A 27,021-nucleotide genomic window follows, 5' to 3' on the forward strand; every position below is an offset into this window, starting at 1 on the left:
CATAAAAGTAGTTATGACAATTTAGATTTTTTCCAGAATTGATTACTTCATTATCAAACAACTTTTTCTAAAAATATTACAACTTTATTCTCAAAAAAGTGTCCCTAATTCTGTCTTGATTTTGAATTGATGATCAAAACTAGCATTGCTGTCATGTTTTCTTTTATTGTTAATTTTGAAACACGAGGTAAACAATCCAATACGTGAATGTAAGAAAAAATAACATCCTGGGCTGCCAAATAGTTTGTTAAAACTGTATGTGTCAGCTTTTATGGGAAAACACTTTCAGGTATCCTTGTGAAACATGAGTGTCACAACATAAGTGCCATAACCTCCACTTTCCAATGGGGTGGATGTGAGCTGCTTTCACATCATACAGTATATTTCACTGAAAACAACATTACTGCACCACTTTTCCCATTAGTGGTGACGTTTGTCTTAATTACCAAGTTGCCATTTCATTATTTGAACTTATATGCAAGACCGGTATTGATTGTATGGCAGACTCTGTCTGCAAAACAGTATTTATCCGATGAGAATGTTCACATCAGGGATTTTTTCCACATACTGTAAACAATATTTATTTGGTTATTGTGCTTAAAAGTTGTAGGTGAAGCAGAAGGAGGGAGCTGAAATGTAGAATCTTTTTGGGTTTTGCCTTCACTTCATTTTGGTGAAGCAGCTGAATGTAAATAGATATGATCTTTTTTATATTAACTATTTATTCAGAGTTGTTCTCCCTGAAGGGCAGACTGAACATTTGACAGCTTTAACAGTTTCCTTTGAACCTGCTGTGATTCACAAAGATCTTTTCAGTACCAACTCACTACTAAATAGCACAAACTGTGCAGCATGTGACAACTTTTTAGACACAAATTCTGTCAGTTTTATCACTGTTTAATAGTTTATTGACAGTGTAATCTAATTTGAATCTACTACTTGAAGAAACACAGCAGTTCCAGTGTTCATATGGAGCTTATTTAGCGTCTTCATTATGAACTTAGGGAGACCTTTTTGGAACTAGTTTTGTTTAGAATGTGTCTAGATTTTTAAGTTATTTACTGTCTTGGAGTGTTTGAAGACCCAGGGCATCGACTGCCAAATGAGCCATGCACTATCTTTATGTCATTTCCTGCCACACAAAACAGCAGGAAGTACTATGGTAACCTTGACATGACTTAAAGGAACCGTCCACTGTAACACTTTTAAGGCTGCGTATCTCTCTGCATGAGTTGCTTTTCTGGTTGGGATTTAGTCTTTGTTGTTTGTATTTGACAGTGTGTATAAGTGGGCAAACAGACAAAGTGATGTTATTATAAGACATAAGAGAAATATTTCAAAAGGCTAATTAAGTTGACATTGTGATGCCTAATCATGTAGTCACCTGGGCCATGCCATGACATCAAAATGGGTTTACCCACAGGGCTCCCAAGATTAGCCAGTTAGCTAACTAACTGGGCTACAGCACCGTTTAGTTTTCAGTATGTTTATATTGAGGGACAGTCTTAACATTCACTTCATTTACAGCATTGAAAACTAGTTGAACATCTGGGGAAATATGCTATTTTTTTTATGGCATCGTATTGCTGCCACATCAGAAAAAGAAAAAAGGATCGGTATCGTGAAAACACGAAAAGTCTATTGTTATATGCCGCCGACGCCAAAATGTCCTGGATATGAGCGCTGCCGTCTTTCACTGGTGATGTAATTCAGAACCACAGTCTGAGTAGTAGTGATCAAAATTGGAACCGTGCTTTCGATTTCCGCCCACACAGTCAGCTGACTCAGTCAGAAGCAGAGCTTAGTTGTCAATCATAGCATAAAACCTGAAAAATGAGACACTTGTTAAGAACAACGTAAAATGACAGAGAACATCTTTGGGAAAAATTTATTTGACATATAACTTTGATGATTTAGTTTGGCCCATGTCCCCTCCGTTAACATAGAGGGGGTTGGATTAATGACCTATACTGCAGCCAGCCTCCAGGGGGCGATCAGGATACCTTAGCTTCACTTTTAGGAAACTCTCATGTTGTTGTTTCCTGTACAGTCTACAGTTATAACTAGAAACTTTTTGTGTTATATAACATTAGTACTATTTATGTTGTTATATCTCAAAACATTTACACTATAACATGTTATATATAAGATATCATGTTATAATGTGAAATGTTTTATGACATACAACAATAAGTTATAACACTATAATGTGAACATTTCATGTCATAACAAAATAAATAGCATATTGTTATATCAAGAAAAGTTTTTTGTTAAAACATGATATGTACATAGGTCATAATAAACTTAAAATATCTTGTGATAACATGAAAAACGTCAATGTAATAATAAAGTTTTCACTTCCCAAAATGATGAAATATTCTTGGAAATTTTGCTTTTCTACTGATTGTCTGGCTGCAAAAAGACAGTGGAAATGTTGAAGAAAATTTGATGAATCAAAAAAGTCAATTCGAACAGTTAATCACAGAATAAACCCTGGAACGCAATGAACATCACAGTGATACAAGTGTACAAACAACCAAGGCTAAATAAATCATCCAAATGATTATTTATTAACCATTAGCACTGACATGTTTACCTAACAGTCCTTCTCTGATGAGATGACACAGCAGATATCCACTGACGGTTTCTTTAAGTCAAAGCAAGCATGGCACTATATTTAAGAGTCACCATGGTGTTTTTGTTGTACATATCCAGCGTCTTTTTAATGTTCATGTCTGCATGTTAATGAGTAGGATAATAGACTAGCTTTTTATGTAAAAGGGGACTGAGCCCACTGATTGCACAGCACAAGCATCACTATTGATCATCATTAAGGATCATTACGCCTGTATTATGTGCTTGAGTTCACCATAATGCTCACAATGCTGCAGTACAATAAGGTCTAATCTACCATGTGTAATACTGTAATCTAACCCAGGTCCCAGTGTGTTGTCTTGTTTCTTGTAGTTTGTTTCTTATGTGTGACCAAGACAGAAGTCGTCTTGTCAAAAATCTATACAAGTCTACCTCAGGTGTGATTCTGGACAGCTTGACAAAAGCATGTCCAAAAAACTGTTAAGTATATTGTACAGTTTTTGTGTATTAATTTTTCTGTTTGAGTATTTATTACTTTGTTTTTTTTTTTACAACTCCTGTTTGATGTGATTTGTGCTACCTCACAGAAGCTTTTATTATGTTATCTTTATGCCTGTTGTTGCTGCCAATACAGCGATAGATCCTGTACTCGTAGGGTTGCCACCTGTCCCGTATAATACAGGATCAGGACGCAATTTGTCCCGTATTTTCGTGCAGACTCTGCTCTCACGCACAAAATACATTTCCACGTGCTTGGAATGACATGAAATAATAAAACCAAAAGACTTTCATGAGACGTAGCCAAGCAAAAGTCAGCAGAGGACTGCCACGTCCAAGCAGTGCAAGAGCAGAGGGAGCAGACTGGGATTATTTTGACAGACAAATGTGTGATCAGATCAGATGTTTTAATCCATAAAATAATCGATGCAGCTATGCTTTACATTATTGACTCTTTATTTCCTTGATATTCATGTTGAGAGGAGCAAAGGACTAGATTTGGAACATAAAAAACACAAATCGGTACATAAAAATCTCATGGTGGAGGACACCCAGATCCACACTTGATTTGTGTCCCTGGGTGTTGCGTCCCTTGCTTTTCCGCACTGAAAGTGGCAACCCTACGTACTTAAGACCAAAGTCATGCTTTTGAATGTTCCCTGTAGATAGAACAACACAAAAGAACTGATAAATACAAAAAAACATGTTTACATGCATTCTTCAAACAGACACTCATATCTTTACTCACCAGATCAGACACACCCAACATTTTTGTCTTACTCAGGACTCCAACAAAGACCACCCTCATTATAACTGTGCAGACCACTGACATGTATAGAGTCAGTAGTGCAGACAAAGATTTTTTAGATTACATTTGTTGTTTGGGTATAAATGAACTGTATACTCAGGGCTGTGCTGACATATACTGTAGCCTTATTTAACTCAATAACTAAATCTGTCTTGAAATATGGACCGCTGTGCCCAATGTTTTGGCCTGCAACTGAAATCATTTCTGCTGCAACACAATGGGAAATTAAAGATTTAAAACACAGATTTGTGCTTTGTTTATTTTTTTTCTTGCATCTCACTCATTCTTGAGAATTTGGACAAAACTGTGTTCTGAGTTTATTTTTACTCCTCAATTATGCTGGAAAACATATTTTAAAAGATCAAACTCTTGGCTATTAAACCTTATATGTTGTCCAGATGGAAAATATTATTTCATGAATTTATCAAAAAATGCAAAATGCTTGAGCAGTATTCTTGTCTTTTTTTAAACGAGGACATGAGACAAGGGAGCTCAGGGTATAACTAGCCCTTTTTATGCCTGATTAAATCAAGTTTTTGTAAAAATCTGATGTTATCCTTGGCATCATGGTTAACTGTCACATCTGTGAAGACCCCATTAATGCAGAAGGGTGCATACAGGTTTTGGACCAACATATGATGCCATCCAGACAACGTCTTTTTTTGGAATCATCCCTGCCTATTTCACAACTTAAATGACTAACATTTACCTTGGCAGCCAGACTCTGATAGTGTGTTTTCAGGTGTCTTTTCAAACTGCCCAGAGGAAAATTTTATTTCTCACAATTGTCTTTGTCATATAAGACATGAATGAGATTCTTATTTTGAGCTCACTGAATTCTCACCTGTTTCTCTTAACCCCCCTGAGGAGAAATAAGGAGCAAAACACAAGAAAAGAAGTAGGTTGTTTGCTTTGCTCATGGGTTTCTTAGAGGTCTCTCCTTCATGACCTATATGGACCAATAAATAAGACAAATACAAAAAAGACTACATCACAATATTGTCTAATTTTTGTATGCAAGTAGATCCTATGTATGTCTCATAAAAGACTTTGAGGCAATAATTTAAGACGCACATGAGATTGTTTGGAGGTGTGAATGAGATGTGAAGGAGAAGCTTTCATGCATAAAAACATTTATTAGAATTTTAAAATAAATATGAATAAAACATGTAATCAATAAATACCAACCAGATGTGCACTGCCAAAGAAAGTGTATATTGTACTCTACAAGAGTATATTCAACAAAAGTTTCTTTTTCCAGTGTTCACTGGACACTGTGAGTGCAAATGTTCTCTATAACTGGTACTTTTTGACCATACTTTTAATGGCTTTTCACTCTGCATTTAGCCCCATGTTAAGAGAGCAGTTAGCCCCAGGCTAAAGGAGCTGTTATCCCTGGGCTAAAAGACCTTCCACAGTGGCACAATCCTGGAACTTTCCAAAGTGGGCTAACCCTGACTTTAGCCAAGGGCTAGCTGACCCTGCTCTGGAGCAGGGTTAGCCCCAAGTGTGCGGGGTTATCCCCTGAAAATCGACTAAAGCCAGGGCTAAAAAGTGCCAGTGTGAAACAGGGCTAAATGATCAGAAGAAGAAGATAATCAAGTTATCCCAGGATTAACTCTTAGCCCAGGGCAAGGGATAGTCCTGAGCTTATATTATGCAGTGTGTGTCCTTTTCATTGCTTCCTGACACCTGCCATGTAACACACAACAATCACATGCTTTAGTCTTTTTATTTTTTCTCTGGTGTACGCCCAGCACCTCAGGGTTAATCATTAACTCTTCAGGAATGAACAGTTTACACATTAGATTCTTGAAAACATAATACATACCTATACATAATATTTTCAACAATATCAATCAGTTTTACTCACTTAGATCTCATGAGTAGCAACCTGAACCAACCCACAGAATACTTTGGTCATAGGTGAGTACCGTGCATATGAGATGAAAAATACCTTAGCAGTCAACAGTCCAAAATCTTGTAGACTTGCAAACAAAGCATCTAAACATCATAACATAATCAGTTATAAAGCTCAGCCCTGAGGTCCTTGACCCCTGGCAGTTTTGGGAGGAAGACCTACACCAGTATTGTAGATGGTGATCTGCATAAATGGCTACATGCCACTTAAGTCGTGGTCACGGGAGACGCTGAACACATAATGTGCGTTGAAAAGTTCATCACAGGCTGATAAGGAAGACTTAATGGAGGGAAGGAGCGCTCCATCCAACATGAAGTAGTACACATAGATGCTGTTTTTTGTCAGTCCTTGACATACTCCATCTTGGGAAGGGCTCAATGGATGGGTGACTTACAGTGTCAATTAAAAAAACTCCACCTCTCCTTCAAAAACAATCCAAGACATGCTAGGGTTTGTGCAAAATTAATGCATTTATTTTACATGATCATATGTCTTTAAAATGACCAATGGTTTGCAATCAAGGGTCATCATTAGCATAGACACATATATGTAGACCCCAGTCCAGTCAAGACTGGCATGTGAACACATGTAAATGGGGGATTAAAAACGCTATTTGTTAGGGTTTGTGATCTATTAGGAAGTACTTTTTTGATGAAAGAAAGTAGTTCCTACATGAAACAGTTTTGTAGATTTTCTGGGGCACTTGGATAGCTCAGTTGGTAGAGCATGTGCCTCGAGTCCTCTGCAGCAGCCGTGGGTTTGACTCCCACCCATGACCCTTTGCTGCGTGTCATTCCCCCACTCTCTCTCTCCCCATTTCCTGTCATGTCTTCAGCTGTCCTCTCATTAAAAGACATAAAAATGCCCCCCCAACCACCTCAAGCAGAGCGGGAGGGCAGACATCGCTATGGCAGATATCTCCAAAACTCAGCAATTTGCACACACACAAAAAAATCTATGTATTTTTTTTTCTGAAGGTAAACTACCCCTTTAGCATCCTTGGATTAAAATTATTTTATTTGCATGAAAATAAAAAACAGCAAAAATATGGATAGCTTTCCAGTCAAGACTCATTTTGGGATATCCCACCAAATTCTTTCGGGATACGGTTTAATAACTTAGTACACATCTTTTACAGTTATATCTGATGATAAAAAAGTCTCAAGGGCCATAGTATTATATTGCATAGATGTGTGCAGGTCTTCACGCGATTACATCGACCCCAGTAAGTGACAGTTCAGTTTGAGGGGGAGAGCAGTGGGTGTCCGCATTTCACTGAAAATATACGGGGAACTACGTAAAGCTCTCCAGATTTGGCCTGGCGTAAGGCGGGAAGTGCTGTGATTTTCTTCCAAAATAAAGCACGAAAAAAAAGTTTTTAATGGAATTGTTATGTAACTGTAAAAATAAGCACGTGTGAAATAATGAGTAGCGCTAATGGAGTTTGCCACTGAAAAAAAAACATGTAATGGAAGAAATAAAATCCCTTTATTACAGCAAGATTAGTATACCCACTGTGTCTTAATTGATTAATTGATACAGTAAAATATGACGAGCCAATCCGTTTTATAGGCTGTCTTTAAAGGAATGAAGGGTTTTGAGACTTTGGAGACATTGGGACATGAGATGATTTTTTTAGATATTGCCTGTTGGCTCAGTTGGAAAATATTAGTGATATTAAAGTTATTATATTTAACTAAAATTGAAGTAAAAACTATGACAGGTGTGAAAAAGACTTTTTATGAACTGAGATAAAAACAATAACTAGACTTTAGGGGGAAAAAATAAAATTAAAATAAACAAAACATAAAATAAAAAAATATACTTGAATTATCTCTGGTTTTAGCATGTCTAATTTTTAATTTAAAAAAAGTCTGGAACTCATATAGAAACTAATAAAACAACTAAATTAAAACTGAAGTAAACCTGAAACGAGAAAACCAGCTGTTATTTAATTAAACAACTACTTTGAAAACAAAAATTAAAGACTAGTGAAAACTATAAAACTTCACTCCATTGTTCTATTCTAACGGGAGATTTATTTTGAAAGGTGTAGCCGGAAGTCGATTCATTCCGGCCACCTCTGCGCTGCACTGCACAGCAGCTGCACGCTCTCACGTCCAGTGTTTGACAAAACCTCCTCGGTCTGACTGTGCGAGCAGAACGTGTGCGGCGGTAATGGCTGCCAGGGAGAGTGAGGAAGACAACAAATGAACCGCTGAGAAACGATTTAAAGGTGAGACTGAAAACATGACAACTCGCAGCAGAACAGCTGCAGCCTTTATTACATTTCCACTATTGTCTCGTCTGCTGGGGCTACTTGTCTGCTTGGCTCGCAGGTGTGTAACGTTACGTCTTGTGAGGAATCTGCTTGAATTTCTGGATGGCACGCGCACATACACATACACACAGGACAATAAACTGTCAATAGCCAATGCTTATCATGCACGTTCCTCCATGCCCCAACATTAGTACAGTTTAAGGGCACTAGACTTGTTTTAGGTTTGAATTACATAAGCTAGCTGCAGACGTTCATGTCGATTGTGCTGGCGAGAGCTGGACTCTTTGTTAGCTGGTGTTAACGTGATTAAGCTAACGTTAGCTAACCAACAACATCGTTAGCTGGCGGTGGCCAGGCCACAGAGCTGTTAGCCTGTTAGCCAATCAGGCAAGTGGATGCCTAATTAGCTTGTTAGCATGCTGGCTATCATTCTTTCTGTCAAGGAGACTTTCGTTTTCGACTTTTTTCAGATTTTGTCACTTCCAGAACTGACACTGTCAAGTAAGTTGACATTAAAATGAAGTTTTATGATTTGTCCACTTAAAAGCTTCGTACAGGCAGGTGTTTGAGTGAGTTTGAACAGTCACTGACTGCTCGTCCAGTTGTTTCCAATAAGGTACACTAGCGTCTTTTGCATAACGTGAGGTGTGCTAATTAGCTAGTGTTAAACTTTTTTTTTGCTTATGCTTATAGTTTGTTATTGAAAATAGCAGTTCAGTACTTTGATTAATGTGAGTTAAGAGGTTCTCTGAATAAATAAGAACCCACTGTAGCCAGCAGATATATATCATATGTGACACATACAGTGTATATGCTGTCATATGTCATTGGATTGGCCAAAACAACAGAATTGCATTATTACTGTTAAAACTGCAAATTAAAATTGTAAAAAGATCATATTAATACTGTGTGTATAATAAAAAACATAATGTAAATTTTAATTATATACAGTTTCCTGCTTGATAAATATGAAGATTTGCAGCCATTCTTTGAATTCTGTCATAATAAATGTAATATTTTGGTTTGGGACTGTTGGACAAAAGATAAGATATTTCTTTATAAGGATAGGATAAGATAGAATGTACAATATAAGCAATAAGGAGACTTAACAAATTTACATCATTGCACATATGAAAATATTGATATTGCCCTTTTGTAATGATAATACACTTGAAACAGTCATATTGCACAGCGTGACAGGAGTGAAATTAAATCAGAGCCAAGGTTTATATTTCACAGTCAGTGTACATTAATAGTTCAATCATTGTCAGTTTTTAACATGTTATAATTATCCTTATTCACTAAATGATGAAAATCATCAATACTTGCAGCCCTAATGTAAAGATGCGTGGTCTTAAGTTTAGGGATGCACAGTATGTATTTTTACCATCTGATACCAATAACTGGTAATTACCAGCTTCTCATGGCTGCTACCGATAATAAAATTGATAATTTCACATTTTTGTATTTCAAAAAGTTCACGTAATCTGTAGTTTATTTGCACCTTACTGTTTCTAGTAAAGAATATCAAAAACCTTCACAAATATACTTTTGCTTTTATCAAGCTTTTTTCTTTTTTTACTAAGAATTCAAAGTAAATGCTTTTTACTTAATCTGTCGAATTGGATGTTTATATAAGCAATATTTATCAGCTAATGCTGATTTAGACCAATACAGCTGGATACGCCAACATTGGCCTATAATTTATTGTCTATCCTTAGTTAATTTCTTTACCATTTCCCCTGGCTCTAGACTTAACACATCGGTGGCACTGGTACGCCAAACCTTTTCATTTAGATGCTTTAGCACATGATTAAGGTACACCCTACAATACACTTGTTCAAAGGCAGTTGTCTGCATATCCAGTTGGTGTTTGTATCATACCTGCTAAATTTCAGGCACACCAGTGGGACTTAACAGTTTTTTGGATGCACCCAACCCTTATTTTCAGGTGATTATACCCTAATAAATACATGAACATTAGGCCTGTATTCCACTTCTTCTGCATCGTACACACTGGACCTTTAATTCATTGTTAGAAAACTTATGCCTACCTGATTATGAAAGTAATTAGTAGTTGCAGCTGTAGAGCTATTATCTGGTCTGGCAGGTATATCAGGATTATGAAACGTCATAATAAGGAGGAGTGAAACTGATTGAGATAGGTATCATATGGCCTCTTCTTTTCAAAGTGAACTGCTCTGCGTGCTTTCAGTAGCTTAACAATCTCTGGGAAGCGTCACATGTTGGTGTGACATGTGCATGTGCAGGGACAAGCAGTCATGAACACTTCAACAAGGTAACACGATAACCCTGTAACAGATACCACTTAGTGAAACTTGATGTCAGTTTAACACAGTGGTCATTTTTGTGGCTTTAATATGCGGTGTGGTTGAGGTGTGAGGGTTTTTTTTCAGTGGTACAATGTGTAGTTGTCGACTTGGTTGTAGAGGATGAGAGTTTCCTGTAGCCGCTGTTCTTATATGTTCTGCTTAATAAGAGAAAGTTAAAGAGGTGCTGTTGTGTGTATTTGGGGAAAAAATGTGTTGATGCTTCAGGGAACAATAACACGTCAATTATCGATGAGAATACCACCCACTGTCTTGCCCCAGCATGCCTATCAAGTTGACAGTTTTGGGGAGCAGTTTGGTCTAGTAGCACCCATGTTAGGAGATTATGTAGGTTTTTGGTGAGTTTGACAACAGGCTGGAAAGCTTATAGAAGAATTTAAAGGTCCAGTGTGTAATATTTAGGGGGTGCTTGTCCTCTTCTACAGAGTCCACAAAGTTGAACTACCATATTACTACAGTTGCCCAGAACAAACAAACCAAACACTCACTATAGCGAGAGCCTTTCACGTTTTTTGAAGGGCCATAGTCAGCCAAGGAATATCTTCCTACCTTTCAACTAATTGATTGGTTTAGATCAACTATAATAGCCTAAAAGGGTGCTAATCAACATTACACAGCATTGCCAAGCAAACTAATTCCTGCAGTTTGGCCATTTTTTTTTTCACACATAGCCATAGCATTACCTTCAGGACATGTATATCAAGTAAATTTACATGGCTTCAGTATACAAACAAGGTACTAATATAGCTCATGCTGCAGTATAAGCTTCCATAAAAGCAGCTCGAAGAAACTGTTACCAGCATCCAACTCGCTGTGGTCATTATTTCTATTTCAAGTTAGGCTCAATATTCCAATATTAGTTTAGCATCGTCACAGCCTGTGGTAATAGCCGCATTAGCAACATGCCAGCGCCAAATTCACAATAACTCACAAAAAACTTACAGCTTTCAAGTTTGAAGTCAGGTCATAGACAGCTCGTATTGGTATCTATTTACCTGGAACCAGCCAGCCCTTGTTGGGAAAGCGGTCTGTTGTCTGTCAATTTTTGCATTAGCAGTTATTAAATAAGAACAATCACTAAAGTTAACTGTTATTTAAGGCTGCAACATATATTGAAAAATCTGAAAATAGTGAAAAATGTTCCATCCCAGATCCAAAATTATGTCTTTAACTTGAGTTGCCAGAGTCACTTGCCAGAAATGGCATTTTACTTGCCTTGGGCAAGCAAACATTCTTGATTGATGAGCCCTGAGTTGTCATCAAAAATAAACTTTTTATCCACTCAGGTATTCTGTCGTTTAAGGCTGGGGGCCGATGTCATGATTTATGCTGGAACTCTGACATGGCGTCAGTGAGTTTGGAGCAGAGTAAATGTTCAGTAAATAGCCTGTCAATCGATAATAAAATACATCAGGTCTGCAGATGTCCCGCTCGCTGACAATAATTTAATAAGAAGCACTTTTCTCCTTATTAAAGTGACATCACTGGCTGTGTGACCACTGAAAGTTTGGTCAGACAAGAGTATAATGACCAGCCAACCAGAGGGTGTCAGCTCTAGTTTTTTTGTGAGTTTAGTGGCTATCATAGTTATTTCAACACTCTTGGATGGGGACTATGAGGCAGTCTGTAATTCTGAATCTACAAGCTCACCACTAAATATAGCTGGGTACTTTTTAAAAAAAATTACAATGCCAGTAACCTTAAGGTTATACCGAAACCAATAGAGTAGTAGAGTTTGATACGTTTGTCCTACTTCATGTGACACCCATCATGTGAATGGAAGCATACCTGAAATAATCCTTCTACATTTTTTCCACAGGTGTGTGGTACAGCCATACTTAAGTATGTTTTCTAGACTGGTGGGGGAACATGCTGAATGACGTATTCCACTAGAAAAGATAGGTGGCTGATATGAGCCAAAATAACAGCAGCAAATCTTATGCGCATACTTTAGGATTTGTTAATTAAACAATAGGTTTGCTTTCTAAGTCTCCCCTAATGTCTTCTGTCATATTTTTGATATTCCTAAGTTTTAAAAGAAATTTTAAAGTTTGTCCACGTTAATATGAGGTTTTGAAAGTCGGAAACAATTGACTTCTTTGTCCTGACTTTCACTTGTAGGATTATTGTTGGTGTTTGGTCCATGCGTCAAACGTACATGTGCAGTATGTGTCCATCCACCATGATTTACACGAGGAAACACTGTGTAAACACAAAGAGGGAATGTTGTAATACAAAGACTGTGACTTTCCAGGATACACACTTGATCAGGCTGAAGGGCTGTCCACACCAAGAACTATGACAATAACTATAAATATATTGTTTTGAAAGTCAGTCTAACTCACTTAGATGGCAGAGTCTGGACCACCACTTCATAGTTGTAGTCTGGGCTCCTTCCCCTGTAAGGCAGCTGACTTTGTGTGGTCACATGAGAATCCATCTTGCCAGTGTTCAAGTTGTCTGTTTGTGTCTGCACCAAAACTGGTGCAGGAAATCTGTGTCTTAGGAGGGATGACAGCGAGCAGTGTCCATGGAAGAGACTCGTCTTGAACAAACAATGGTGGCTCTTGAAGAGGTTAGCGTAGATACTGTAACAGCATTAGTTATATCAGAACTGGAGAGTATTTCTTCATTGAAGGAAGAGCAAAAAACAGCACTGAAGGCTTTTCTTAATGAATAGATGGTTTTGCTCTTTTGTCGACTGACTTCGGCGAAAGTTTGATACGATTGAAGTTAGCCTGTGTTAGACGTGATAGACAGATGGTTCATCCAAGTGCCTGCTCTTTTTCAAACAGTTTCTAAAGACAACTTCTCAGATGGTTCTGTGTGTCAGACTAACTGGCGTGTCAGGATGCTGGACTCTGCCATCCACTTAGAACAGTTTTTAAAACAATATAGTTATGGTTTTTGTTCTGGGTATGGATGGCCTTAAAGCTGAATTTATGCTTTTCCAGGCTGCATTTAAGCCAAGGACATGGGTGTCATGTAAACTTCACAGAAATACAATTAAGAGAAAACTCACCTCATGTTCTTTGTCCACAGTGAGGACTAGGATGGTAAGCAGCCAGCCGAAGTACGAGCTGATCCAGGAGGTGGGGCGTGGCAGTTACGGCGTGGTCTATGAGGCAGTGGTGAAGCGCACCGGGGCCCGGGTGGCGGTGAAGAAGATCCGCTGCCACTCTCCAGAGAATGTGGAGCTGGCCCTGCGCGAGTTCTGGGCCCTCAGCAGCATCCAAAGCCAGCACCCAAACGTCATCCACCTGGAGGAGTGCATCCTGCAGCGGGACCAGCTGGCCCAGAGGATGAACCACGGCTCCAGCTCCCCACTCTACCTGGAGGTGAGGACATCGGGCTGGGGGCAGCACACTGTAGTTTAACAATAATCCTGCATTGTTGCTGCATTTGTGGCAAATGGTAAAGATGTTAGACACATGCTTTAAAATGCTGTTGTAAACACCATCCAGCATTCAGGCTATGTGTGGATCTTGATCGTATCGTTTATGAGGTTGGACAAGTACATGCTGAATGTTTAATTTGTTTATTTCTCTTCGAGTGGTACATAACAGAGTAAGCAACCTTTTGCAAAGTTTAGTTGGCTGTTAGTACATACTTAACACTTCCTGCAGATGCTTCAGAGTAAAAGCCTTTTTAAGGAAGATAATTGATTGACTTTTACTGTGAATTAGATACAAGACATGTCACTGGGGGGTGACTTAGGCAAGGTTACATGTGCTTTAAATGAGAGTAGAAGCTAGTATTAGTCTACATTAAGACATTTTCTGCTGTTTTGTAAAAGTTAAGTGTACCTGCTGTCGCTGCTTTTTTGTGTAGCTTTGGTAAATAACATAATCTGTGAATAGAGACACCACTTAGAAAGTAAGTGTTTTTCACGGTTTCCTTGGATGTTCAACAAGGCCAGAAGTTGATTTACCAGTGGAAAAAGTTAAAATACACATTTGCTTAATCTTTGGCTATCAGGCCAGTTTCAAGCAAATACTATCATAATATCATAATTTGTCCTACCTGCCAATATATCTGTATTGATAAAAGAGCAGTTTGAGTTTGGAATTTTCCTTTGTTTAAATCCTCAAAAGGCAAACTTAAATTATTGACTCTCTGCTCACGTTATGTGATGTAATGCACCTATATGTTACAGCAACAGTAACAACAGTGTTGTCTTGTCAAGTCTGACATTAAATTCATCATTGCTCACACTACCAAACTTCAAGGGTCTGTGTCCTGTTGCTTTTCTTTCTTTTTTGTTAGAAACAAAATAAGTGGTCAGGGGAATGACAATTGCTTGAGAATTAGAGTTGGCAGAAATGTCAGGTATGATACCAGATAAGTAACAACATCCAAAATGAAACTAACCCAAAACTTTGCTCCTGCAGCAGTCGGACCTGCCAATGTACTTTGTGCTTTAGGGAAACACTGAATATGTGAGACAGTAATAAATAAAGTAGACATATCACTGTGTCATTGTTTGACCATTACCATGTGCTGCATCACAGACACAACAAGGGTGGCTCTTGAAATTCAGACAAGACAGCACAAAGAATATTTTTAGGCTACCATATTGACTTTTTTTTCAGTAGACATGTCAGTTACAACTAAATTAGGAAAACAGTTCTGACTATTCAAATGTACAAAAGAACTTCAAAACATTTCAGAAATGTACTTTGGCTTATTTAACCAAGAATTCAAATCGAATGCTTTGACATAATCTGCCAAATCACATATTGCATTGTCTCCCTACTTAATTTCCACACCAGTGACAACCTGTTTGTCTCTAAGCAAGACAACAGTATGCTGCACTTGCTCTTCAGCTCTTTGGTCTTCTGTGTTTAGTGGTGGAGCACAAACCAACTTTAATGAAAGCAATATTGTTTTGTGTTATTGCATCTATTTATTGACTTCAATTCTGTTATCAGAATAACACATCATATAAATTTACCAGAAATGTTTTTAAAATTGCCAAATTTGAATGATAATCGAAATCTCAATCCTTAGATCGGCTGGTTGTCCAAATATAATGATAAACCTCAATTTCAATGGTTCAGTGTGTAAGATTTTGGGGGATTTATTGGCAGGACACAGCAGAAATTGAAGTTTTTATTAGTGTATAATCACTTTAAAATAGGAGCTGTAGTGTTTTTCTTACTTTAGAATGAACCATTTCTATCTACAGAGGGTTTTCTTCCATGGAGACAGCCATGTTGAACTGCCATGTTTCTACAGTAGCTCAGAACACTGGCTCTAGATACAGCCTTTTATATATTTTTTTTGTTTGATGGCCACTGTAGGTTCTCTTACATGCTTGGAAGCACAGGGTGAGATGAGGGGTTTGGAATTTGCGAGCTCAAACTAGTTGCCTCTAACCTAAATCCTGCACACTGGTCGTTTTAAAGTGCCTGTAACAATAGGTGCGTTCGAGATGAACTGCGCCTCGCCTGGAGAGTAGACGAGATCAGGCGGCCGCAGCAGGAGGTGGAGACAAAAAGCTGCAGTCAAGTCGGACAGTTTTCAACAGACTTAGGAGAGACTAGAGGAAGAGACACGAACATCCTGTTAGATCACTACTGTAGGTTACCTGTAGTCTGCAGATCATGATCATAGCTGAAGAAATAAAGTGCGTTCTTGATCGCTAATTTAAGTTAAAATAGAAGAGATCCTCCTTTTGATGCTTGTAACATCTGTTCTTTTATCTGCCTTGTAAAGCACTAAACTGTTCTTTTGATAAGTCATATATATATAACCTTTATTATTATCAGACACTAAATATCTGCTGCTGACAGATTAAAACTTCATTGCAGAACAGAAGGCGGATATGTCGAGCATTAAATATTACAATTACACAGAAAATTAGTATTTTATACAACACGTGGTGTTTGTTGTCAAAGTTAAGAACCAATCAGAGCCTGTCAGCTTGTCGATCAGGTAACAGCCAGGCGTTTGCAGTCGGTGGAGGGCAGCTGCGGTGCCTGGCTCTACAAACTGCGGCCGCCTCGATCTCGTGAGGTTATCGTTGCCCATGTGTGCATGACGTCAGAGCAAGTCGGGATCAAGTCGGACACAAATCTAACCGGCATGCATTGTGCGCTGACCGCCGCTGATCGGTTCTGCGCAGGCCTGGCTCATCTCGAACGCACCTAATAATTCTGTTGCATCAGATAAACTAATGTTATGTCATTAACTGCCCCACACACTTGCCCTTCTGAAGACTGTTGTTTGCTTTACACCCCTGCCAAAAGCAGATGTCGTTAATATCTGCAGACTGAATCTTTGCTGGCAAGATGTTGGGCCAAACATTCCTGTCCCCAAGTCACAGAGATGATGACAGATCACAGAGGAAGGAGACAACAGCCAGGAGAGGAATCCAGCTCGACCCTGTGTAATTGACATTTTAGCAGGCATTTGAAAAACACTTGTTGGTCGGCCACATGTTGCTGTGTCTCAAAATAGACTAACACTATAATTTGTGTAATGAATTGGAAGCCTGTTGTGATTTACAAAGTGTATCATGATATCCTCTGACATATCCCAGATTATAAAAGGAATGTTTATTTTTCCATCCACCGCCAACCACTGTTGATATATTGCTGTCATATTGCCTCTGGCAAAGATGACAATGAAGACCTAATAAGTTAAACATAAAGGTCACTGATTTTTCCAGTACTGCAAAGTGCGTCATCAGCAGCATGCTAGTTGTGTCAACTCGTATTATAGTTATTGGGAGAGATTGCAGTTATGGGGAATATTGGCACTTTTACTGAAAAAAATAAGCAGTTGAACCCTGATTTCTATTCCTGTGTGTGTGCTGCTGATGTGCATTAACAGAAGAGCTGGATGTTTCTGGTAGGATCTTTTGTGTCTCTGGCCTCTGTGCCCCCACAGTCACGTGAATGTGTTGTCAGGTTGAGGTGGCGGGGGGCTCCCCTCCCCAGTCAACCTGTCTGCAGCCTGTCATGTCGCAGTGCCTCCCCGCTGTCTGACGGCGGGCACACAGGCACTCTGCCGGTGCCTGATTATAGTCTCTCAGCGGCACGCGGGCTATTGTCAGACCATCCATTCTGTTTTGTGCAGCGCTAGCATTGGACACTTTCCCAGAATCCCTTTATTCCAGCTCCTTTTTTATTGCTCTGTAATGTTCCAGTACGTGCTTACAGAAGAACGAATGATAATAGGGCAGAATTATCTGACCGCACCAACTGTGGGATAATTTGCATCTATTCTTTTTGGGTAGTGGATTCTTTGGCTAGTGGCATGTCAGACAATTTGCAGCCATTTGTTTACAGCAGGGTTTCCTCTAGGTATTTCCTACTATGCACATTCAGAGCATTTCTGTTGCCTGTCCAACAATTTACATCAAAAGCTTTCATTTGTGGCTCCGCTGACATTTAAACTAATTTTTACTCAATTGTCAGTAATCTTTTTACCAATATTTTAAGTGCTTTCACCAAGGGATGGGTGATGTGAAATCTTATGCTGTATTTACAATTAGTGCTGCAGCTCAAGATTATTTTCACAGTCAATTAATCGCTTGATTATTTTCTCAATTAAGTGATCAATAGTTGTTTGGTCTATAAAATGTCAGAAATTTGTAAAACAAAATGTTCCCCAAAGTACAGGATGATGTTCTTAAATGTTTTGTCTTTTCAGCAACTAGGGCTGCAACTAATGGTTATTTTCATAGTTGATTAATTGGTCAGTTATTTTCTCGATTAATAGTTGTTTGTTTTTACTATGTCAGAACATGGTGGGAAATGTGTCTTCTTGTCTTGTTTTTTTAAAAGGGGTACAGAAAAGGAGTATAGAAACCAGAAAATATATCCATTTTAGAAGCTGAAATTGTGAGAATTTGCCTTTTTTTCCCCTAAAAAAAACAAACCGATTATTAAATTAATTGCTAACCATTTCAAAAATGAATGAATCAGTCGTTCGATTTAATCGATTAATCATTGGAGCTGTGCCCACAAGCCAAAGATATTCAGTTAGCTGTCTTAATGGAATAGAGAAACTAAAACATTAGTCAAAACTGAATAATTGATTATCAAAATAGTTAGTTATGCATTGTTGGTTTGTGTACAATTTAGTTCTCCTCCTCCTTGTCATCTTGTCACTCGGTTGGCGTTGCGATGCACCTGGATTTGTGCAATCATGCAAGATCACAAAAGACCAGTTCGCGTGGTGGAAATGGCTTCGCCAGATCTCTACTGGTGGACACATTTCTACCATTGAACGATATATACTGACATATCGCCCAGCCCTGCTAGTTACCTACCAACTGATACAATGCACACACTTTGTGTTCTCTGGCTCTTTGTCTTCAACTGCTGTATTGACTACAATCAAAGCTCACTCTTGTACTGACTAACTGCTCACTAACTAACTGCTTGAATTGACTGATCACACATGAACTCTCAATGTCCTTCATCTGTTACTCTTAAACTGTAATTTTAACTGCATAAACTTCTTCAGGGGTGTTTAGAGAGTGAATGGTTGCTGCTGCTTCATTTGTTTGAGTGTAAGCACTGTAAACATGTGTGACCATGATAACCAAGGTGCATGATGATTTAATTCCAGGTAATGGAAAATTTATAGTATGTATTATTATGATAATGTAAAGCCAAATATGATAACACAAAACTGCATTGCTTTTTTTTTTTTTTTTTACTTAAGATGTGCAGCATCTACATACCAATGCAATAGGTGGCGATATGCACCTTTTGATGTTGGGTTGCGATGTGCCAATAAATACATTTTTTTTAACACCATCTCAGCTTTTTTCCCTCCACTACTTGTATTTTAACTGCCACTTCTTGCATTATTTCAACGATTTAAAATTTCCCAAATTAAAATGTTATGCTGCAAGCACACAGAAACTTCCTTCATCAAATTTAGCTATTATTCTTGAACAAACCTGTAGCTTTTCTGCGTTTCATACAAAACACCATCTATCAAATCCCAGAAGCGCATCCCATTTAATCTTAATTTAATGTGAGATGGATGAAACCTCACAGGTTTGTGGTCCGCTGTCAAAAAAGGAGATTAAATGAACTCACTTCCTGCAGCAGGCATAAAAGATGAGAGGCCTCTGACGCTGCTTTGATGTAAAAAATGTCCTGCAAAGGAAGGTGGGAGACAGCCTGTTATGAATACAAAGCCAGAACCACCTCGCTTGTTTAGTTATGAGTGACATTTTCTTCTCCACACACTGCAGAGCTGTTACCCGCTGTATCAATAATCGAGTAAGCCAGAGCAGGCCTAAGCGATATAATCGTTTTGGTTCTGCTTACTGCAGCTTAGTGTGTTGGGGTTTGAGGTAATGCTTTCCTTTGTTTTTATTTCCTGTAAGTACAGATGTCTGACAGCTTGTTCAGTGGCTTACTTTTGGCTGTTTGGAGATTATTTTTTCTCTTAAGCAGAATCACTTCAGCTTTTATCTTTGCTATTGACACTTTTCAGAATGTTTTTTTTGTGTGTGTGTGTTTGTGTGTATGGGGGTTGTTCTTTTGCCCCAAGGTTGCTCCTTTCTACTGGTCATTCAGAGGCAGAGCAGACAGAAAAGATAGCAAATCATGCTCTATGTCTGTCTTGTTCTGCTATGCTAACAAACTAGTCAGCTTCCTGGAGTACAACCAGCACTAATTTTAGATGACTGTCAAAGAGCAAACTTGCTGCCTCAAGATCACACACATAAAGTTCTTCCAAAGGTTTCAAAGAGTTAGGGCTGTAGTCAACTAAAGAAAATCTGGGTTGACTGAAAGTCTACCTACTCTTGGGGGGTGACATCTGCATCTTAAAATGATTAAATCAGCCACAGAATGCGCTCTTCCTGCTAGCCTAAATGGGTGCTAATCAAAGTTGCACAATATTGCCAAACAAATTAAATCCTGCAGGTTGGCCGTTTTTTTTTTTGTTTGTTGTATTGTTACTTTCCATGCATAGCTAAGTTAATACTGCAGCATAAACAAAAGAAACACGAATAAACAGTTATCACTATTGGACCTACTACTCTCGTTATTCAGTTTGCCTCAAACAAGGCTGAACATTAATAGCTTCTCTTGACTGGCCCTCAGTATTACAGCATTAGTCTGACATCACCTCAGCCTGTGGGAATAGCAATGATAGCTGTGCAACATGCTAACACCAAGTTCAACAGGATGATCTGTAAAATAAATAGTAAAACAACATAAAACTTTCAGCTCTACAGTTGGAAGTCGGGTGATGGACAGCCAGTATTGGTTCATCATTGAGCTTGAACCATTACCAGCTGGCCCTTGTTGAGAAAGCAGTCCAGTGGAGTAAAATCCACACACTTCATTTGCTTCCTCTATCCACTTTTATGTCCCCTGAGGCTGGGCGCTGATGTAGCCTGTCACTCAAAAATAAAATACATCAGGTCTGCATATGTCCCTTCCTTCACCCAAAATAATGGATTGAGAAGTGCTTTTTGTCCTTGTGAAAGTAACACAACAATGATAATTTGGTCAGACAAGAGCATAGAAGTGTCCAACAAATTTGCAGTATATAGTTCAGTTTTTGTTCAGTACTATTTAAGGAATATTTTAGTAGTATCATGACAAAACTGTTAACATTTTGCCTGCAATAATTGTAGCAGAACAGTGGCCTGCAGGGGCTGACTGTCCCTCAGTCCCTCTCTATCCCTCACCCACCAGTAGTCTCCTGTTGAGTTTTTTTTCTTCTGTGTTTCTACTGCAGCTGGTGGAGACTTCCCTGAAAGGCGAGATCACATTCGACCCGTGCTGTGCCTACTACTTGTGGTTTGTCACGGACTTCTGTGACGGGGGTGACATGAACGCCTACCTTCTGTCCCGCAAGCCCAGCCGCAAGACCAACACCAGCTTCATGCTGCAGCTGGGCAGCGCCCTGGCCTTCCTGCATCGCAACCAGATCATACACCGTGACCTCAAACCGGACAACATCCTCATCTCGCAGGCATGTACGCCAGCCGGTTCGATCGAGCCCACGCTCAAAGTGGCCGACTTCGGCCTGAGCAAGGTCTGCTCCACCTCTGGGCTCAACCCTGAGGAGCCGGCCAGCGTCAACAAGTGCTTCCTGTCCACAGCTTGTGGAACAGACTTCTACATGGCCCCAGAGGTGTGGGAGGGCCACTACACGGCCAAGGCAGATATCTTCGCCCTGGGGGTGATTATCTGGGCCATGGTGGAGCGGATAACCTTTGTGGATGTGGAGACGCAGAAGGAGCTGCTGGGGAGCTACGTACAGCAGGGCTCAGAGATTGTACCCTTAGGGGAGGCCCTGCTAGAGAACCCAAAGATGGAGCTGCTGATCCCCGCCAGAAAAAAGAGCATGAACAGCCACATGAAGCAGCTGATCAGGGAGATGCTGTCAGCCAACCCTCAGGAACGGCCTGACGCCTTCGAACTGGAGCTCAGACTGGTCCGTATCGCCTGCAGAGAGCTGGACTGGGACACGTGATGGATGAGCAAATGGCACCACAGACTCCAGCTGATCAAGCACACGTGCACATCCCATCAGCTACTGTTAACCTAGGTGGTCACATAACAGGGGATTATTGTTTTTTAACTAGGGAACAATAATTAGAGTAGTCATTGTTTGTATCATGGCTTCAACTTTCATCCACTGTCCAAGCACATACAGTCCTCTACTAGCTGTGTCTTTATATTGAAGGGGAGGGGGGCGACACCCACCGCTGCTGCTGCTCCAAACTGCAGCTTAGTCTCAGGCTAATCACATCACAGCTTCCACTTCCTCCATACAGAATCACTCAAGCGTGATGGAAGAGCAAAATGACCCCAAAAAGTCCTGGATTCAATTAAAAATGAAAGTCAAAGTGACAGTCAAATGGTTTGTCTACAAATACCATCTTTGGACTTGGTGCTAATTGTTACTAAATGCAATATGAGACATTATCCTGTGATCATTACAGCGTACATTTATCCAAAGGGCCAATATTAAGACACAATCACCTCAATATGTGGAATGTTTGACAGAACCTGACTTACAAACTGATTTCAGCCTGGTACATGATCACCAGCATTGATATTTGCATCCAGATTTGATTCTGTTTGGCGTCAAATGTAGATATGCCCTGAATGCTCAGGTAATAAAACCACACAGCATGATGGGATTTGTAGACAAACTTTCAAGGTCAGTTTTGCTCCGTAGTCTTGGAGGGGAAGAATACCAAACTTTGGTGCTTGAAGATAACATTTATTTTCTTTTGAAGGCTGCTTCGTTGGTTGTGTAGGGTGGGGGACATTTTTATCAGTAAGTGTCCAGCCAGCACGTGCTTGTGTTTGGTGTTTTTTCTCTTTCTGCCCATTACAGACTTCAAGATAAGCTAATTTGGTACCCGACACACCCCTAACCAGTGTAACAGAATGTACAATGATCAAGACAGGTCACCTTTATTTATACAGAGCCTTAAACACAGGAACATTTCATTTTAATGACAAAGCGTTTCACACACTTATTGAGCAAGAGAGCCTAAAGGATAATTCTGGTTCACAGTATTGCAACTTCGGATTATTTTTGGGGTTTTGGCCATCATTCCTGTTAAGGCTGGGTGATGTGGCCAACATCTTCTAACATGGTATGGGTAATTTGGTAACAATCTGATAGTATATATCACAATTCAGTAATTGTTCTATAAATTTAATTAAGAAATGGTTTAAAGTAACCACACCCTACTTCATCATATTCGGTTATTTTCTTTTTTTTTTATTTTGAACTTCCCTACAAGCAAAACCAATTGCCTCACGAGTCCCCCCATCGTTGCAAAGGTTGGAAAACCTCCTGCTCGGTGTTTACAGCTTCAATCTCTGCTTCCATGTTTCTTGCTGGCAAACCAGCTCAGAGTTGCATTACCACCACCAACTGTCGCTGTCATGCCATGGGAGAACACAGTAAGCAGTCCTGTTGCCCAAATCACCTTGCAAGGACGCTCAATTTGTGAGATCATGCATGAGTCTAGCCCTGATTTGCTGCATAGCCTGCTCTGAACATCAGAGCACTAAGAGATAGCTCCAGTAGTGGAAGTGGTATTTCCATATCTGTAGCAGTGGACACATTTCTACTGTTCCATAGTATATACCAGGGGTATTCAACTAAAATTCAAAGAGGTCCAGTTAGAGAAAATTTCCTAAAGCAAAGGTCCGGAACATCATAATGTCTAACTTGTGTTATGAGAGTGATATATACTGAAGTAGTGTAGTAGTTGTATCAATGTCTACAGTGTAGACGTGTCAAACTCATTTTGGTTCAGGGGCCACATACAGACCAATTTGATCTCAAGTGGGCCGAACCAGTAAAATTAAAGCATAATCTATCAATTATTCTGGCGATTAATCGAGTAATCAGATAAGAAATATTGCGTGTTCTGCATTTTTTCTCTTACGTCTTTTGCTTTATTTAAGAAAGATGGTAATATACAAAATAGAAAATAAGACAGTCTATTAAATGAACAACTATAAATTGCTAAAGTAAAGATACTCAGTATGTAGATTTACTTTTACTGTATTTACTGTACTTTTTACTTTTTTTTTTTCAAGCACAAAGGTAAAAGTAAAGGTAGTAATGTCTGCAGAAACCACAAACATAAGAGTGAACTAACTCTTTTAACTGAAACAGTCACCAGAATGTTTTGTTAGCATGTTAAAATCACAACATTTTTCTTCTGGAGCAGGACAGACGCTCCCAGACCCCCAGAGGACAGGGGACTGGTTTACCAACATGCCACCTTTTTCTCCTCTTATGAGTTTGCAGGTCTGTATTTAGTCATCAAAAAATACCAATAAGAATACCGTTAAAGTACAACAACAGCAATAAAAATGTTGATTTTTCAAAGAAGGAAACAATAATATGTAAAATATTTAAATTGTAAAGTAAAAACACTAATGCCACAATGTAAAAATACCTAAGTAAAGAATCTGAGTATTTTTTTCATCACAGCAGGTCAGTGATCAGTGCTTCAGTGACTCTCTGTGGATCAGTGAATAGTGTTTTATTTATGGCAGCCACCACATTAAAAATATTGGCACCACGACATGTTCATTATTTCTACTAAAATATCAAACTCGCGCGATCTTTCGCGGGTCTAGGGTTCCCTTCTAGACACAACCCTCTCTGTCTCTCTGTCATACTACAGACAGCAGACTGTCTGTAAACAGCACGATGTTACAGTCTGCAGTGTTTCACACAAAGACTTTATTTGTGTGGACACCCAGGTTTTGTCATTTTTATTTTTTAATCAGTCCGAGAGGACGACGGTATCAGTGATCAGTGATTGATTAGTGATCAGTCTGTCCTCCTCTCCTCCCTCACCTGTTCACTCTGCTGTGAGAAGGTCTGAAAGTTTCTCACAGAGAAACACAGACTCCTGTTTTACATATAGGCCTCCTTATACAGTTGTTTTATTTTATAAGTGCATCTGGTTGGTGTCGATGTCATTACGTTAGTTTCGACTGTTGTAATGAACTCCGTCATTAACAACAGTCTCCTCCACACGCAGCTTCTCTGCAGTTGGTCTGTGTGTTTCTTGATCAGCTAAACCAGCGGCGGAAAGACTAGAAAAGTTGCGCCAGTTAAAATAGAAGCTTCCCGTCAAAATTTAAAATCTCATAATAATTTTTTGGTTATAGGTCTGGGTCAGTATAGGACGGCGTGTGGTCTGGACCAGTTAGGGACCCCTGGTATATACCATCAGAATTCCTGTCAGTAACAATAATGTTTCCTCTAGGATTTTTTTCAGCAGCGGGGGGGGCGTTCTGTTTCTCTTCTTAGAGAAATATTTCAATAAACTCATCTGAAAAATGCAGTCAGTTGTTACATAATGGTGTGTAGATATTAACGTTAGCCTAATACTATCAATTAGTTTACTCACGTTAGCGACACTGAGTTGGCACCGGGCCAAATTAACTTAAACTACCGATAAGTTACGTAACATTAGCTGGTCATCAACATATTGTGAACGTCTGTTTAACTTGTAAAATCTATGTCGAGTTATCTCAAGCTAATAACTTATGTCTACCTCTTCTCCGGCCGGTAATTCGCTGCTTTATTGTTTATTTGTAATTCGGGAATTCGCTCCTCTGACTCTGCCCTGTCGCTTAGGTGCTTGACGTGCTTGACGACCGCGCCCCCCAAACAACGCTAGCATCATGCAAATGAGCACGCGCAAGTATATTTCCATACTGAGCAAGATAGTTATCTGCAGTTTACCTTAGTGCTCGCAAGTACCCGACAGGAGTCTGTTTTGAAGGTGGAGAGATGCGGCGGTGGTGTATTTGCGTCAACAATAAAAAAAAAAAAAAAAAAAAAAAAGAAAGAAAAAAAAGAAATTTGAAGCAGTGGCGGCTAGGATTTAGGAGTGGCGGCCCGCCACTCCTAAATGAATGTAGAGGAAACACTGTGTTGGTACTCACCAAGTTAATTGACGGTTTGCTAAACACTGTTCACCTGTTAGCTCACCTTGGCTAAGCATTCTAGCATGGCTGGTATGCAATTTACAGTGATAACTATGGCAGATTTGCCACTAGAAATTTGTGGTCATATCTCAAACATTTGACATTTTGGAAGGATTCTGGGACATTAATGAAAAGTAATTGTTACATGCAGCACTAACACATACTTACTGCTGCTCAGATGTTGATGATAGAAATTAAACCTAACTTGCACATACATTAGAAAGGTTGAATTTGAGCTTTAATGTAAGTATTTGAAGAATCAGAGTTGGCTTTACTTGCCAAGTTGCTTTCAAGTAACATTTCAGTTTTACATGAGAAAAGCTTTGAGCATCAGTGCACTGAGTTTGACTGACGTGTTTTCTCATCCAATAAGTAGCACAACACAGCATTTAATGTGACCTTAAACTGTGATACTGTAGCCTTTGTTCCAGTTTGTGCACCTAATTTAGAACCGCTCTGAGCATTTTAAACAAAAATAAATGGTTTGGAACCTTAAAAGTTGGTTCCCAGCTGGAACTAAAGAAAAGCCAACGGACCTTGATCTAAAGTGTGAACCGAAGTGCGCATGTCATGTTCTACAGGTCATTGCGCAATGCACTTATGCTCACTCAGTTTTTCTGTGTATTGAGGGATGGTAACGACATTTCAGGTGCCCTTAGTTTCAGTTTCATCTCCAAATAAGTGGTTTAGATAATGAAGATCCACTGTTGGCTGAGTTACAGCCAACAGTCTGGTGGTATTTGTTGCCCCATTGGACTTCATTGTGTTTTGATCTCTATTGTTTTGGTGAGCACAGTGTTAACATTGCCAATAGAAATCTTGTCCAAAACTATCATCATGAAACCCAAGTTGTAATAAACCAGAATTATCCATGAACAAGAAAATCCAAATAAGCGAGCACACTACAATGAAGCAGGCTGGCCTACATTCAAAAGACTTTGTAGAGTGACTCCCCCACACATGGCAAACAAATCTACTGTCGAGAGAAATCCCTATGTTGCCCAAACATAGATTTAATTATCTGAAAGGTATTACAAGAGCACTGAAATGAATATTCACATCCATTTAGACAAGAGACCTGAATGAGTAAAAGG

General features: G+C 39.2%; 1 protein-coding gene across 1 annotated transcript; it reads left to right on the plus strand.

The window, feature by feature from the left end:
• Positions 1-7,908: 7,908 nt before the first annotated feature.
• On the plus strand, positions 7,909-23,626 carry pdik1l (PDLIM1 interacting kinase 1 like). Its single transcript, XM_084739812.1, has 3 exons — positions 7,909-8,058; positions 13,497-13,792; positions 21,177-23,626. Exons 2-3 carry the CDS (start codon positions 13,508-13,510, stop codon positions 21,915-21,917), a joined length of 1,026 nt encoding a protein of 341 aa, XP_084595938.1. The 5' UTR covers positions 7,909-8,058; positions 13,497-13,507; the 3' UTR covers positions 21,918-23,626.
• Positions 23,627-27,021: the final 3,395 nt, after the last annotated feature.

Source organism: Lutjanus erythropterus, chromosome 16 (genome assembly GCF_056507025.1).
Source record: "Lutjanus erythropterus isolate fLutEry1 chromosome 16, fLutEry1.hap2, whole genome shotgun sequence".
Lineage (NCBI taxonomy): Eukaryota > Metazoa > Chordata > Actinopteri > Lutjaniformes > Lutjanidae > Lutjanus > Lutjanus erythropterus.

Coding starts and splice junctions, on each gene's coding strand:
- pdik1l (XM_084739812.1), top strand. CDS start 13,508: ATGGTAAGCAGCCAGCCGAAGTACGAGCTGATCCAGGAGGTGGGGCGT. Junction 13,793..21,176: donor GCTCCCCACTCTACCTGGAG/GTGAGGACATCG, acceptor TTTCTACTGCAG/CTGGTGGAGACTTCCCTGAA.